Genomic DNA, 16,285 nt, shown 5'->3' on the forward strand with positions numbered 1-16,285 from the left:
TATTATAAATACTTTATTATAGACAACATTTGTAGTAATAATAAGTATTTTTTTACAATATTATTTTCTCTTTATGGCTCTGTGTCAGATCATCAATCTTATCTTAACTTTCTCCCTTCTCTTCATATTTTTTCGTTGCATAAAAAAATTATACAAATTATGTTGTACAAAAACAATCATTACATAGAAAGTTAGATATTTTAGAGACAAAAAATCAGTAATAAATATAAAGGTTGTCGTTAATTAATAATTATTCATAATAGTTACCCGATTATAACCACCACTATAACTTCATTAATAGTGACGACAAAATGTAACAAAATAGTTTATCACTTATATAAAATAATAACGGATTTTAATTTCTTATAAAATGTAAAATCCATTAAACATCTAAAAGGTTGTCACCCTTGCATATTCACATGTAGCACCCTTTCTTAAACACAGTTTACATACAAGGACAAAGCTCTTCATGATTGACGTTCAAAGAAATCAGCACCATTCTCGACATCATCTGTTCTAATGCATCCGCTTTGCGCCATTAGAATTCTATATACTCTCTTTGAACACACCTCACCTAGCCTTCTGTCACCACCAAGCAAACCTTCGGTCATCAAGTCTTGAAGTAAAAATTCCTTCTCATGCTCCTGTGGCAATTAAAGCAGAGTCTTATTTTTTATATTGCACCTTCCATCATTAAGAAGGATAATAAAAACTTCTGGCCATCCTTTCTTTTATCACCAATTATGTGTAACTAAAGCAACTAAAAGATGTCAAACAGATTACATTTTAGTGTCCAAATTTACTGCAATGTGCAATCAATCAAGGTCTAAGCAAACATAATAAATCTTAACAACACATACCGATTTACTTGGATCCATATAAACACTTAACAGGGACTTCATGGTTGGGTATTTCTTCCCAATAGCAATAGCAAATCGTGGCTGTACCTTGGGCATAGCAACCAAAGCTTTTAACCTATAGTCGTGGAAGTCATGGTGAGGAACACAAGTTGAAAAGACAAAACAGATATGAAGTACACTAGTAGATAAATACAAAATAAATCAAAAACAAAGTAAACAACAACAGGTAATGGGTAATAAAAATAGAGGTCATGTGTTTGTTTCAAAGAGTTTGTGCAATAGAAAAATTACCAATCCATCAAACGATTCAGCCTATCAATTCTCCTAATTACCAACAGAAAAAAGTATTCAATGTCCTTTGTGTTGGCAAGAACTTAAACGCTTAAGCATTTTCGTCTTTTTGTTTGAAGTAATTAAGAGGATGCATTTCTCTATGCAATATAACAATGTCAAAATCACTCACCACAAAGATTTCTTTATCAAATTCCGGTCAACGTAGTCCTTTGGAATAAGGGCTCCATTTGCATTTACAGACAATCGGGATAACTTCTTTCTGCAGTTTAAAAAAACAAAAATGGTGCAACATTCAATTTTAAAAGATAAACTACACAATGAATATGGAGCATATTTACAGTGTTAAAAGGCAGGTATTGTGTCTTCCAAATAAGTGAAAGAACACCAATTCTAGGACTTAAGTTGTTCTTGCAAACTGAGAATTAATGCTTCAATACAAATTTAAAGAAATGAGTTGTATGCATGAAAAAAGTGGGGGAAAACGGAAGAAAACAATGGTTTCTTTTTTATAACACAGATATAGCAAAGAATCAGTAGACATGTCAAATTCCACCTTCCACCAATGGACCCTTTAATGGATTTTGCGCAACTGGTTTTACATGTAGAAGTTTTGCATATAAAACCTTTTTCCTTCAAAGATTGACAGGACTCTAATTCAATACCAAAAATACAAGCATCAAGTACCTAAACTGACAAGATGCTAGGCTACATGTCAAACCGACAACATGTTCAGCCAGTTCAGCCTCATCTGCACACTGCCTGGAGTGTACTTTGTTGAAATTAGTCGTTAGTTTTGCCAGAACCTACAGGGCAATTTAAAACAAAAATGATAGACATGTTTGAACAAGAAGGTAAAAATTTAAAACATGACCTATTCCTTGTAATTTGAAAATGAAAGGGCCAGTTATTCAACCTCCTCTACAGGTGGACGTCTCCAACAACTATTGTTCTCAGGGTTCTTATATTTTTCCTGTTCCCTAACAGATCACAAAAACAAAGATTCAACAAAATAATATCATGAAATCAAAAAAGAAATTGTAGGTTATAAATAAATTGGCCAAAACTAAAGTATCAGAAATCATTAACAGATATTTAAATAAAATTATATACAGAGGAAAATACTAGTATGTGTGAATTGTGTGTAAAGAAGGTTGTATGCACTATGCAGCATCCTTTTGGCAATTTTTCTTGCATTTGGAAACCAGGTGCAGAATGCATTTGTACCTTGCACAGCATGAAACTTACATTCTGTCTGGACCAAGTTTTCTTACTTTTAGCTGAAAGGAATTGCATTTTGGCAAATGTTGCATATGATTTTCCAAAACTCCTGATTTACACTATTTCAATAATATTTAAATGGAATTCCTATTCAAAAGTAATTTTAGAAAAATATTCAGATAACCTGTACATCTTAAAAAACAAAAAATAAAAGTTTTACTGCATGCAACTCAAGTAAATCTCATATTTATAAAAGTATATTTAAAATAAACGTTTAGAATAGAAAATAAGGTGCATGTTTGAGCTTCATAGCTCTCATACAAGAAAGGTCCGTTAAAACAATATTCCAAATTCCAACTACACAATATTTTACTTTCATACAATTTTCAACAATAGATATGGAATGGCTTATATGGTTGTAATTTATTTATAAAAAAAAGTTCACAGAGGTGTAGATGAATACAGATGGGTACCTTACCATTACCTAATTAGGGCCCTATCAAATGGGTGATGATTGATGAATCTGACTTTTTAAAGAGATTTATGGGTAATAAATATGAGCATGAGTAAGGAAAAATTAAAGTTAACTCAAATGCATGTATACTGTAAAAAAGTTATTGAGTAGTTCTAACTTTTTTATTATATTATATTCCTTTAATTTGTTTTGGGAGTTTGATTGAAACCCAATATTAAGTTATCTGGTGCTGGGGATGAATTAGCAAATATATGCGCACACTATATCAACATAGCACAATATGCTAAAACATAAATGCAACTAGTTGCTGGTAGAATTGAAATATTGAGAAAATTGTAATATATCACTCACTTTTTATTAATATAAGCCAATAACCTATTGGTGAGGTAACAAACTGTATAAGCTGGATAAAGACTTTGAATGCTAGAGAGTTGATCAAAAAGAGAATCATTCATGACAAGGTTACAAAATTTGTCAGCCTCATAAACGAGCAAGATATATGGAATCTCAATTCTTTCAGTAGAAAGCTGCAAATAAATGAAATTGATATCAGCCTCATAGTTTGGATGTACTGAAAAAAGTTTTCATTAGATATATAAAGATAATTCTACACTGGCCAGGCCTAAAAGTTTATCACAATTCAGGTGTGTATGATTGATTACTTGTCATTACTAAAACATAATGTTAATGTCATGGCATCCCTCTCTAAATACATCCATAAATACATGTGTGTGTGATTGAAACTTAAAACATCCATTTCAACTCTTTGAATGAAGAATGCAGATGAGGAAACATGCAAGACTACTCCTGAGGCCAAAAAGAGTTATGCACGGACAATGAGTCATGAGATTATAACCAGCTTAGAACTCATGTAACTAATTGCTCTCCTCCTTCTCCTCCCTGAATTTAGCTACAGGCAGTGCTTAATGATTTGATGCTTAAAGATGAACTGCAGGCATTTCTTACCTGTGAAATATGTTCTGGAACTTTCATAGACCACAAAATTGACCCTGTGATTGGATTTGATGTAATATGGTATGTAAGTCCTTTTTCAGCAAACCTAGTAAGCAGATGTCCTGCAGCCAGGGAATAGTAGTTTTATATGAAAACAATCACAATTAAGAAATTGCATTAAAACTTATTTTGTAGTTAAGAATTCAGATAAACAAGAGAATATTAGTTTTAAGAGAAAACAATCATAATAAATAAACTATGTAGAAATTTATCATGTACTTATGGATTCAGATATCAATAACCTACCTCCAATTGAACCTAATTCAACCACCTTTGCATCAATTTCTGCCACTATAGATTTCATTGCAAACTTCCCTTTTTCCCACTTTTGCTTTTCTTTTTCAATTTTTTTCAGTTCTGCAGCTTCAGCCTTCAGAGCAGCTTTTTTTAACTTCTCTTGCTGAAGAATAAATTTTCATGAGCTATCATATTCTAAATGATATAATGTATAAACAATGACCAGAGCTATAAACTGAAACACACTTCTTTCTGTAGTTTCTTTTCCTCCATCAAGCGACTTCTTTCTTCTTTTGTCATTTTTGTTTTTCCCACTGCCTTGGTTGTGTTCTTTGCAGAAACTTTGGATTTTTTAATATTATTGGCGTTCTCCTCTTGCTGCATGTTCATATTTTCCTAATCAGGATGACCATAAAACTCATACAATAGTATGAGATTCTCTCAAATGCATGGAGAAAAATCCAAGAAGCACAGAAAAAAACAACACAATCCACTTTTTCGTTTGAAGCAAATACAATTAGAATAAACAAATTTTATATTATCAATGAAAATCAAATAGAAAATGAATAACTACATACATGTGCATAAACACAACACGGAGAATGATGATCAAATGACTAACCACTTGTGAAGAGGCTGGATTTGAAAGGTCATCCCCAGGCATTTCAGTTTGAGTAGCATTTCCCCACGAAATATGCCTCTCTGGAATTTTCAATTACATAAACAAATAAACAAAGCATTTCAGGTGGTGAAGAACAAATGTAACTTGTCAACAAGCATATACCAGGAGAACTTCCAAACCCCATTGAATTTGAAGTCCATCTTGATTCTCTTAGTTCATTCTCACCTCGTTCACCCATTCCACAATTTTCTAGCTCATTATCTGATTCCAAACATATATGAGGAGAACTTCCAGATTCCCTTGAATTTGAAGTCCATCTTGAATCTCTTGGTTCATTCTCAACCGGTTTGTCCATTCCACAATTTTCTAACTCGTTATCTGATTCCAAGCATATACCAGGAGAACTTCCAGACCCCATTGAATTTGAAATCCATCTAGAATCTCTTGGCTCATTTTTGTCCCGTGTGCCCATTCCACAATTTTCCGACTCATTATCCGATTCCAAACATATCATTTGACTAATCCCTGAAGGGGCTGAACAACAAATAATATACATGCTGTTCAGATGAAGTTCACTTCTCATAGAATATTGAACATTTCAAAAAGGGGGGGAGAACAAACAACAATCATAAAGCATGACAGATTAAATTTCACTAGGAAACCCAAAGCTACATATCAGCACGGAAACAAACAAATACCCTAACAATGCAATTCTAATTTTTTTTTCTTTTCTAGATAGCAAAATAATGTAATAATTATGTTTGCTTATACAATCACTGAAAAAGAGTAATGCTAGAGTTCCAGCCGAAAAATATAAATCAAATTATGGAAAATAAGAAATGAGAGATAGAGCTAAAGTGAAGTGATAGCAGTGACAGAAAATGGATTCGACCAGAGAATTTTTTGGGGGAAACCCTAGCGGTGGGATCGGAAGGTATGGTGCATTTGACGATTGCAATGTCGGAATCGAATAGCGCGGACATTGGAGTCTCGGGAACGATAGAAGGTGTGGCGGATTTGTGAGGGGTTGGGTCATCGTCGATGACGAAGACGGTGCGGTTTGGGTTTGGGTTTGGATCCGGTTCGGTTCGGCGTTTCTTGGGACGGAGCGGGAACGGCGTTGAAGGGTCTTCTTCGTCGGAGAGGATGATGGGATCCATCGTCACCGCCTCGGCACTACTATGGCGTTTGGTTGTCTCCGTCTTCGAATTAGCGCGGGATCATTCTCGGCGGGTGTGTTTGGTTACTTGGATATCATATTCTCATTAACTAGGGATGTGTTTGTTTAGTGGTTCAACTCTCACTTTTGCACGGTCTGAGAAGCTTTTAAAATGTTTGTAGGATGAAATGAAATTAAAAGTATAGGCCCCACCTTATATTAGTGTTTATTTCACTCGTTTTTAGTTCTCTTTACAAATGATAATAGGGTTAGTGTCAATCCAAAACACAAAATTGGCAAATTCATGTTCAAACTAGTAAACTCTCATTTTTGCACATTCTAAGAAATTTAGTGTGTGTTTGGATTCTAATTCGAAACGCACTTAAAATTGACTAATACACATATAAGCTAGCAAATGATGCAGAAGCAACACTTAGTTATTTTGGACTAACGTGCGTCAATTGTTGAGAGACGAAAAACAAAACATGTTAATGTGACTAACAAATTGTTGAATTTGTGTGTAACGACATTTTAAATTGATCACAAATACACAGCTAATAACACTGCTTCAAGGAAGATTAACATGTACTTATGAACGTTTAATGTGTGTTTATTTTTTTCATGACTCTAATAGTTTTCCTCCTTTTTTTGTTGTTGCCTTGAAATGTAGAAAATTTTTGTTTGACATTGCAGGCTACAGTTGTGAGAGCCAATTAGATCTCCCACCATGGGAAAGTAATTTATATTCCTTAGATTTATTAATTGTTTAATTAACGGTTTATTATTTTCACCTGCTCCTAAGAATTAGTAACCATCATCCTTTAGAGATAATAATCCTTGCATATAAATGTCTAACCTTCATCCCACCAAAGGTATGTTTTTCCATTTCGTAATTTGTAATCCTGTTAAATTATCCTTTCAACTTAGGCATTAAGTTTATCATTATTCACTATAACATCACAAACATTGACGAGGAAGGGGAGTAGTTATCGGTGCAAAAGAGAATAGACACTAATAAGGAGTAATCCCTAAGAAACTTTAACATGATTTGGCTTACTAAGAATTGAAGCTTTAAATGGATGACTCATCTTGTGGTGGTTTAAGAAAGTTTCAATTCAACTAGAACCACTACAAGTTGGTGAGTTGGCTCACCCAATCCCTTTTTTGTTGTTATGAAAGGTGAGATTATTATTATGTTTGACAATATATTTTAGTTAATTTTTAATTTTTTATTAGTTAAAAAATTTATTTGATTATTCGTTAAATAATTTTTTTTAATAACTTCAAACGTTTTTTAAAGTACTACTTGAAGTAGTATTTTTTAAAATACACTAACTTTTTATTTTTTATATTTTCTTTTATTTTTATCTTTAATATATTTATCTAATTTCCTAATTACCTTTTTAAATAAATTATGATTTTATTATTTTTATCATTTTATACTTTTCAATTATTTTAACAACTAATTTGAGTCAACATTTATAATTTAATAAACTAATTTTTTAATTTTCAGCTTTCATCTAATTTTATCAAATATAATCTACAAATATAAGCCATTAAGTCATATTTGAATTATCAAAATAAAAAAATGCATATGACAATTTTAATTGTAAAGATTAAAAGAATTCATATTTAAATGATTGACATTAAGAGATAAATGCATATAATTTTTTTAAGTAATCATGCAATCAATGATTGATTGTTAATCTTAATCATTTATCTATAATTTTGTAAGCATATTATTGATTGTTTTCATTGTTCATAATAAGCAAAATTTATTTTTTGATACGTCCTCATTAAAACACAAAAATATGTGTATAAAACATGAATTATTAAGATTAAAATTATTTAGTGATTACATGAACACTTAAAAAAGTCACATGACTTTCTGATCTAACTTAACCTTTTACAAGTTTATGTTATGGTTAAGATTCTCCATTTAAAGATGAAATTGTAATATAATTAAAAGATGGTATAAAATATTTAGAATATTGCAACTAAATAATTATATGCCTGTATCGTGTTTAAAATTGTTACAAAAAGAATACGTGTTTAAATTGTGTGAATTGCTAAGATGGTCCATATCACATCGACGTAGTGTAGATAATGAATGGACTACTCCCAACAGAACATGTGAGTTTGTGCCCTGGATCGTTACTCTATAGTAATACGCAACGCAGAGACAAGTGAAAGCAAATAGGCACTCTCATTGAAGAGGCAAAATCAAAATCAATCCGAAACAAGACGTGATTAACTTTTCCTAATCCTATAAACCACACACTAATCAATGATGTTAAGCATAGCAAAGCAATATCACGCGAAAGCCGCTGCGGAAGCACGTGACAGCCCAGAGGGTCCAAAACCAAAACTAGGGTTTGTTTGGGACCACGCACTTTTCCCTCCAATGGGGCCTTTTGGTTTTGGTCTTGTATGCATCCACGCGTTTTGATTAGAAGAAGAAAATGTGACCCATTGGCCCCTACCCTAAAACCCGGGTGTGGAACATGGTCACGCTCGTTCTAGTGATTCTAACCTCAACAATTTGTTACTCAAGCTCAATTAGTTCATTTTCAGGGGTAAGAAGGTTTCACTTCATTTGCTTGGGTTTTTTTTGGCTTCCACATTGCCATTTTGTGCCTGACATAACCGACCGACCCCATGTTACTTAATTACAATCTGGACCATCACCTGAAGTACATTATTATTATTACAAAATGCAAACTATATTCTATTAAAGCTTACGTTGAGTACTGTTTCCATGGCGTCCTACTCCTATAGTTCACTATTTGGCATGTACGTGTTGTCATCATAGAACGAACAGTACGGTACAAGTCATCGAGCTATGATGAAGGTTTTAAATTCTAGTCGCTTGTGATTTCATTGTGATATTTGATTTTGTAGGAAATTGTGAGGAAATGTAGATAATGCAACCACTATTATGGTTGTAATGTGTAAAATAAATAAGTAAATTAACATTGCAGTTAGAAATGTACCCGCGCAACTTTTTCTAAAAACTTAGTAGTGTTTATTTTGAGAAAATATTTTTTATTTTCATTTTTAACTACAAAAAGTAAAGATCTTCTTACTCCATCCGCCTCGATTATTATAAGCAATAAAAAAGATATATTTCACATTTATTTAAAAAATTAGTGAATTTCATTTAATTATGTTATTTTTAATTAAAAAATAAATATTTTTTTTCTAAAATATCTTCTATTTGAATTTAATATTGAATATAAAAAAGTTTTTAACCTTATTAAAAAGAAGGATAATTTGGAGAGAATTTCATTAAATAAGTTATAAATAATTGAAATTTTTTTATATTTAAGAATTTTTTTATTGTTTATATTAATAAAATATCTTTCATTGGAATTCGATATTGAATATAATACGGATGTATACTTTAATTAAAATTTTATTTTGACTAAAATATATATAAAAAAATCATAAATGCAAGGAATACCGACTAAATATATCTAAATCATTTTCCCGTCCAGACAGAGGTGGGTATGCAGTGGTGTTTTATGAGAATATACTAGAGGTGCAATTTTAAAAATATCATTGCATGAAACGTTTCTTTTTCTTTTTTGAATTTGGTTCTTTTTTAAGTGATTGTATGATAGTATATATAGTTTCATGAAAATTGCTTAAGTATATTTCTTAATTTATTTATTAATATATTCCTAATCTTTCTTTTCCATCGGTATTATCTCTAATCTTAATGATCAGCGGGAAAATTAGATAAATATTTAGTTTATGTATGGGCAATAAAGGGACAATGCAGCCCCACAATTAGATATTGATCGGGTGATTTTTCAACAGACAACAGTGTTCAACGGCTTATCTGAAAATGATTGAAGCCCCATCAATGTCGGTCATCTATTTTGATTCATTAAATAATGCATGATTTCCTTTCTTGTTTAACTAGATTAGAAATAGGCATGATTAAGAAGAATAATATATATATGAAGATAGAATAGTTAAATATGAGGTGCATGCACAAACTGAAAATGTTACTCTTCCTAGCTAAGTTATATGTTGCTGCTACTCATGGACGCATGTCGACCACTCTATAATGTTATTCTGTTTCTTACCTCTTGACTAATTTGACCCACATTGACTTTAATTAACATCATAATCATTATAATTAAGTGACACCTCTACTATTGCATGCGGAGCTTGGATGAAGGCAACCATTGGAAAACCATACACCCTAAGGTGGCGAGGTATGTGAGATTAGTTTCTCGTAAATTTTAGAAGTAAATAACCAGTGAATGTTAGCCTATGAATAAAATATGTGCTGTGATACTACTTCGTAGCTAATTTTGTACACTAGTACACAAAATAATAAAAATATATATAACATATGTCATTGTATATATTAAATGAAAGAAAGAGATGTTTCATGAATTGCATGTGTAGCATTCATGTCTGTCAGTTTATATGAAAGGAATATTGAAATTCACCCTATCTTGTGAGATAGGGGCCAAATGCTCGATTCAGTCCTTATTGTTTCATAACCATACAATACCCTTAAAAGTCTCGTGCACGTAGTGTATTCCACAAAAGAAGACTGGGGTCCCTCCTCCTCCTCAAAAGAAGGAAAGGGATTATTTTTCTTTTGTGGATCATCTTTGGTTAATTCACATTCACAGTGCCAAGTTTTAAGGGGCACAAAATGCCAACTTAGTAGCATTGAAGGAATGGAACCATTTTTGCTCTTAACTTAGATCCTGTTTTCGAAGCAAAGTCTTGTCACTTTCAAGGAAGACAAAGCGAGAGACATCGATTAGAACCTAAATCGCAACAATATTTTTCCTTGTCGTGAATGGGTGTACCCTCTTATTGGCAAGTACTTGATTTCCATGACTATAAAAAGAGGGCAACTAGGCCATGTCTTGTGCAAGTGCATAGTTACACATAACACATTCATACCAAAGACACTCCAAGAGTTAAGTAAAATAATGGCTATGTCACCAAACAAGCGCTTACTCCTTGTTGCTTTTCTGTTGCTTTGCTTCATCACCATGACAGCTAGTGGTAAGTTTCGTTTTATGTTTACAATTTTATACATTGTTAGAAAATGTTACCAAATTAAGATTAATATTGTGTATATGATATGATATTCAAAGTCCGTTATCATTTATGTGATGCTTCTTTTGGTTAATATCTTACAGCCAGAAGTTTGCGAGAGATTAAGGATGATGCAGTTAAGAAGAGTACTCAAACTAGTTTCTTTAAGCCAAACCATGAAGGGGCAGAAGACAGCAATGATGAGTTGGATACAATGGATTACACACCTGCAAAAAGGAATCCGCCAATCCATAATTGAAGTTCTTTTTCTTTTCTTCTTGTCTTAGAAAAGGAACCGATATTCCACAGTGCTTAACTACTCTGCAGTGGATCTATCTAGGACCTTCATGTATATTGTATAGATATTGTTTGAAGCTAGGAAATCCACACTTAAATTATCGACTTGTGTTAAGAAAACACCAATCTATCTGTTGCCAAATCATATATTCAGAACTCGTGTAAATGGTTTTTGAAGCCATAAGAATATGAGGGGAGCATACTAATAAGAGTTTTCAAAATTCAAAGTGTTAAGCAGGCACCAAAATACTTACTATTATTGTTTTAGATGTGCTAATAAAAAAAAAAAACATAAGCTTAATTTTCATACCCTTATCCCTATGCTAACCTTATATACATTTTTGCTGGAATAATTAATGCAATCACTTTATCGGCGGGGTACATCTTAAGAGACTGAAGTTTATTTAATGTAAAGAAGATAAAAAAGTTGGTGACATCTCAGTTGCTATAGTGAAACTATTCACATATCCATATAACCAAACATGTAAAGAGCTAGCCATGCTGGGGAACAAATTAAATCAGGACAGGAGTTAGAAGTTTGATTATTACATATATGTTCTTGTAGTAATTTCAGCATCTGGGAATATTTGAAGTCAATTTACATATTATAAGTTGTGAAAATGCATGATGGTATATGAAATAATGATATATATATATATATATATATGTATATATATATATATGTATATATATATATATATATATATATATATATCTTTATATATATCTTTATATAGATACAAAAGAGTGGCCCTTCAATCTTCAGCCATATCATAAACAACAAATGGGTTACTCAGTAGGACATGAGAAGACAAGAAATTAAATGTCAAAAAGTTCAATAATGTATATGAAGAAGAATAATTTTTTTACTCCATATGGCATCGACACATGTTATTAACAAGTTATCATAGGCTACCATGTTTTCGTGCTACTGTACGGAGTGTTCTTCTCGAATAAAAGGTCTTCAATCAGTCACTTAACCAAAGATACCTGATGTTGCAGCAGATCGAGGAGCAAAAGAACAACCCATTCATGCATTAAGAAATTACCTGCAGGGCAACTAATAGTAATGATAATAAATGGTACGATAAGTAATTAAGAGTAAATATTAATGGGCCTGTCTGGATCCCCAACACGCATGGTCTAATATTTTTTCTCTAATAATAATAAAAAAATAAATTCACATGCAGTTGGAGCTGTCAAAATGATCTGACCTAAATCTCTCATAAGTAGTGTTTTTCGTGGTCTGATTCGAGCCTTTTTTATTATTCATTCTTTCACTTTTTCAATAACAAACTAAAAATATTTTTTTTCATTTTTATTTCTATTAATTCAAATAATATTTTTTTTTTTTACTTTTGTTCCCTTCATTTTCTCTTCTTTCGAGTTTTTATTTTCTTATTTCTTTTATATTTAGTTCTTTGATCAACTAGATAGAGCATAAGAGATGAAATTCTTCTTTATAGGATTAGGACGTCAGGTAGTCACAATTTGACAGACCAATAGGTGGTTATAGTCTATCTTTCAAGAGATTAAATCCCCATATGTGATCCTAAAAGCCACAAAAAGATGTCGGCCCTGTGTATAAAGTTTATTACGAGTTAATTATTGGAAGAAATAATGTAATCGGCTTGAATTGATTGAGTAATGATTATGTTAAGTCTATGTGTAAAAATAAGTTAGGTTTTTCATGGGAGGTTTACAATTTAACTCAAGTCAAAGCTTAAGATAAACTTACCCTCAAAATGAGAGATATAAAGTTTACTTAGTGATTGAGAAAGAAAAACTTAAGAATGAAGAAAAAAATGGGAGGAAGAGATCAAGGCTTAAATCTTTTTTATTGATATTTTAACAAAACTAATAAATTAACATATATTAATTTAAAAAAAACTAACCCTAAATGAGTTAAGTCTAGTTTTTTTTAATGCCAATTTAATGAAAAAAATTGAGTTTTGAGTCATTAAAAAACCTTTCAATTAAGGCTCTATTTAATTAAGTTAATAGCAATAACAATTATAACATAAAATTAAACTTAATTCAATCTCCTGTGACAATGTGAGATCATCAACACACACTTCTCATGCTAAAAACTTAAAATAAATTTTGATATTATGTTAAAATTTAAATTTAAGTTTAACTTAACCCCAAAAGTTAACCTAACAAGAAGTAAAAATTGTTCCCACTAATATATTCTATTTGGATCATATCTTAGGATGTAGGATCTCCAACAATGATAATATGTAGAGTTATAATAATATAATTATTATTGTACTAAATTTATATTGTAACATTTTAAGATTGTATATTTTTGGATTTATTTAAAGGTTTAAGCTTGGTTACATGATTATAAGTTTAGGCCCATTAACATATTTAAGGGTGACTTTATAACCTATATTTAAAAAATTGTACTATTAAATAACCTTTCGGTTCAAGTCAAATTAAAGGCCTATTTTCTATAAGTTGACTAATCTCAAGCCTTAGATTTGAGAAATATAGACCAAACTCACACTTCACGAAATCTAGTTTGACGCAACTTTTCCGTTTCTAATTGGGCCTTGCGTTAGTAAGTTGGCCTACAATAAAAAATGAATAAAAAACCTATTTTTTGTTTAAGTGATTTACCTAATATATAATTTCACATATAACGTGGATAAAATAAAAGATGCTACCATATTTTATTTTATCTTAGAAAAACTACTTTATATTATAGATGCACGAGATATAATTTTTCGCTCAATTTTTTTCACATCTACTAAGTGCATTTGCAGTAACCACACTAGTTAAATTTGAAATTAAAAAATGACACTAATTCCAAAGATTATAAATTATAAGATAGAAAGTCTCTTCAAATTAAATTTGCAAAAGTTGTTTAATTTCTGACTTCCTAATAATAGTTTTGGTCCCACCATATAATGCTACCTATATAAACATATAAATATGCTATGTAGCTTTGCCTTAGCCAACTTGGTTGCTTATAATTTCATTCTCTCAATGAAGGCTGTGTCTATCATAGCGTTTAAATAGCCCTCCAAATCAGGGTTGGTTCATGCTCAATGTTTAAGGGACAAAGTAGGCCTACCTAGTAGATGACCAATGGAGTACTCTTCCCATGTGATCCATGCAAACACTTGTCCGTTGTCTCAATCCTCTCCAAACATGAAAAACATTGTCCATTGTCTTATCTGACAATGATCGTAGTCTCACCAGTGTTGGGTATTCGCCCTCCATTCATTAAATCCTGCCATCCTCCATGTTTAATTAATCAAATCTCCTATTATGTGCAATCTAACTCTAGGAGAATAATACAATCGGAACAAACAAAAAACTGTTGTATGACAAAGTATAGTACAGTACTACACAGTAAATTGAGCCTGGCAACATCTTGAGCACCAAGACAATTGAATGATTGCTACTAGCTAGCTATCGAATAATGCAGATTGAACGTTTTATTTGTTAATTAAGAAGCCCTACAATGAAAATTACATATGGAAAATATGTAGTGCGTTTTCTCATTTTAAAGTCATATTCAAGGGTCACAATGATAATTATATTACATATATGTGAATATGTGTGAGGTTGTTTTCATGTAATGCATATAGAATAATTAATGTGAGCATGATATAGGTGAAAATAACTAATTAGAGTTTGTACTCATGTACTGCCTAGTATGATTAAAGAAGATTATATTATTAAAATTATTTTAACATTATTATTTCTTAAAATACCAGTTAAATTTTATTGATGAAAAATTATGATAATATGTAAATGAAAGAATAATATAATATTATATTTTTATTTTGAAAACAACAACAAAAATTATAGATGATACCAAAAGAAGCACAATTGATCGTAATGGTAACTATAAAATTAAAATTTTAGTTAAAAAAAAGAATTTAATAGTGATGCATAGGTTGATAATGTAAAATAATTTTAATTTGCCAATCAATCACAAATATATTGGTATGATTTTTAATCTATCATTTTCAATAAAACCCCAAGTGCAGACCTAAAGGATATTAGATTACACACTCAAATGATTTGGATAAACAGACTCTAACCCTAAACGAGGAAGCTTATAACAGAACAATTTTATATCATGGTTTATATTTTGTTTTTTGAAAGGGATTTATATTTTGTTTAATAACTAATTATATCACTTCATAAAAACATGAAATAAAAATTAATATCCAAAACAAAGTAAGAACGGATTCGGTTAATTATGCTATATATCATGCAAGTTATACTGTTTTAAAGTTAAGAAATAATTTCTTGAAAAAATTAAACAGTTTTTTTAATAGAAAAAAAATTAAAGAGTTAATAAAAATACCTACTTAAATTTTTTAAAGAGAATTAGGAGGGTTGATAATATTAATTTCAGAAGAAATAATATAAATTTTCTTTTATTATTAAGCATAATCAATATTTTTAAGGAGCGCTATCGATATCCAAAATCTAAGCATGATGAAGTTTCTCTTTTCGAGGAATCTCATTCAAGAATTCAATTCTGATGCCTTATATGTCAAAATATTTTGTAAAAATTGAATATGAACTAATAATTTAATGTATTTTTGTGTGTGCAAAGTGTATTCTGAATAAACTGAAACATTTGTTAAGTTAATCATAAAGAAGAATTAAGACATAAATATTAGTAATATAAAATACTTAGCGGAGTATGGACCATGGCGCATAATTATAATTTATTTTTATTGTCTGTTGTCATCATCATATAAAATTTATTGGATATAGAAAAGGTAGAACAAAAATATTTGCTTCGTTGTGCACAGTATAACTTTACAGAGCTTAAAAGTTTCTTCATATTTAACCAATATTAGACCTTAATTTCTATCAACTAATAGTGTAAAAGATTTTTTACACTCACAATCAATCAGATGATTATAGAATGCATGTGTATGTGAGTATGACGTAGGATGACTCAAGGGAGTTAAAAAGAAGCAAACCCATAAACCTAGTCGACAGGTCTACTAATTGTAAGATAGAATGGTGAATATTAATTCTTCTGTCTCACACTTTAATTT

General features: G+C 30.8%; 1 protein-coding gene across 5 annotated transcripts; it reads right to left on the reverse strand.

Annotated features, from left to right (window-relative positions):
• Positions 1–359: 359 nt before the first annotated feature.
• Positions 360–6,050, reverse strand: LOC100813276 (crossover junction endonuclease EME1B). Of its 5 annotated transcripts, none has more exons than XM_014775777.3 (12): positions 5,613–6,050; positions 4,946–5,254; positions 4,721–4,800; positions 4,345–4,494; positions 4,108–4,261; positions 3,814–3,923; positions 3,199–3,374; positions 2,068–2,131; positions 1,839–1,957; positions 1,324–1,413; positions 861–975; positions 360–644 (listed from the first exon to the last, which is right to left on the reverse strand). In XM_014775777.3, exons 1-12 carry the CDS (start codon positions 5,878–5,880, stop codon positions 468–470), a joined length of 1,812 nt encoding a protein of 603 aa, XP_014631263.1. In that variant the 5' UTR covers positions 5,881–6,050; the 3' UTR covers positions 360–467. The 5 variants fall into 5 exon arrangements, with proteins under 5 accessions (XP_014631263.1, XP_014631262.1, XP_006580320.1 ...); XM_014775776.3 differs by having other exon boundaries at positions 4,883–5,254; XM_006580257.4 differs by having other exon boundaries at positions 4,345–4,476; positions 5,117–5,254; positions 5,613–6,049.
• Between the last annotated feature and the right edge of the window lie 10,235 nt (positions 6,051–16,285).

This window comes from Glycine max, chromosome 5, assembly GCF_000004515.6.
Source record: "Glycine max cultivar Williams 82 chromosome 5, Glycine_max_v4.0, whole genome shotgun sequence".
NCBI classification, from domain to species: Eukaryota; Viridiplantae; Streptophyta; class Magnoliopsida; order Fabales; family Fabaceae; genus Glycine; species Glycine max.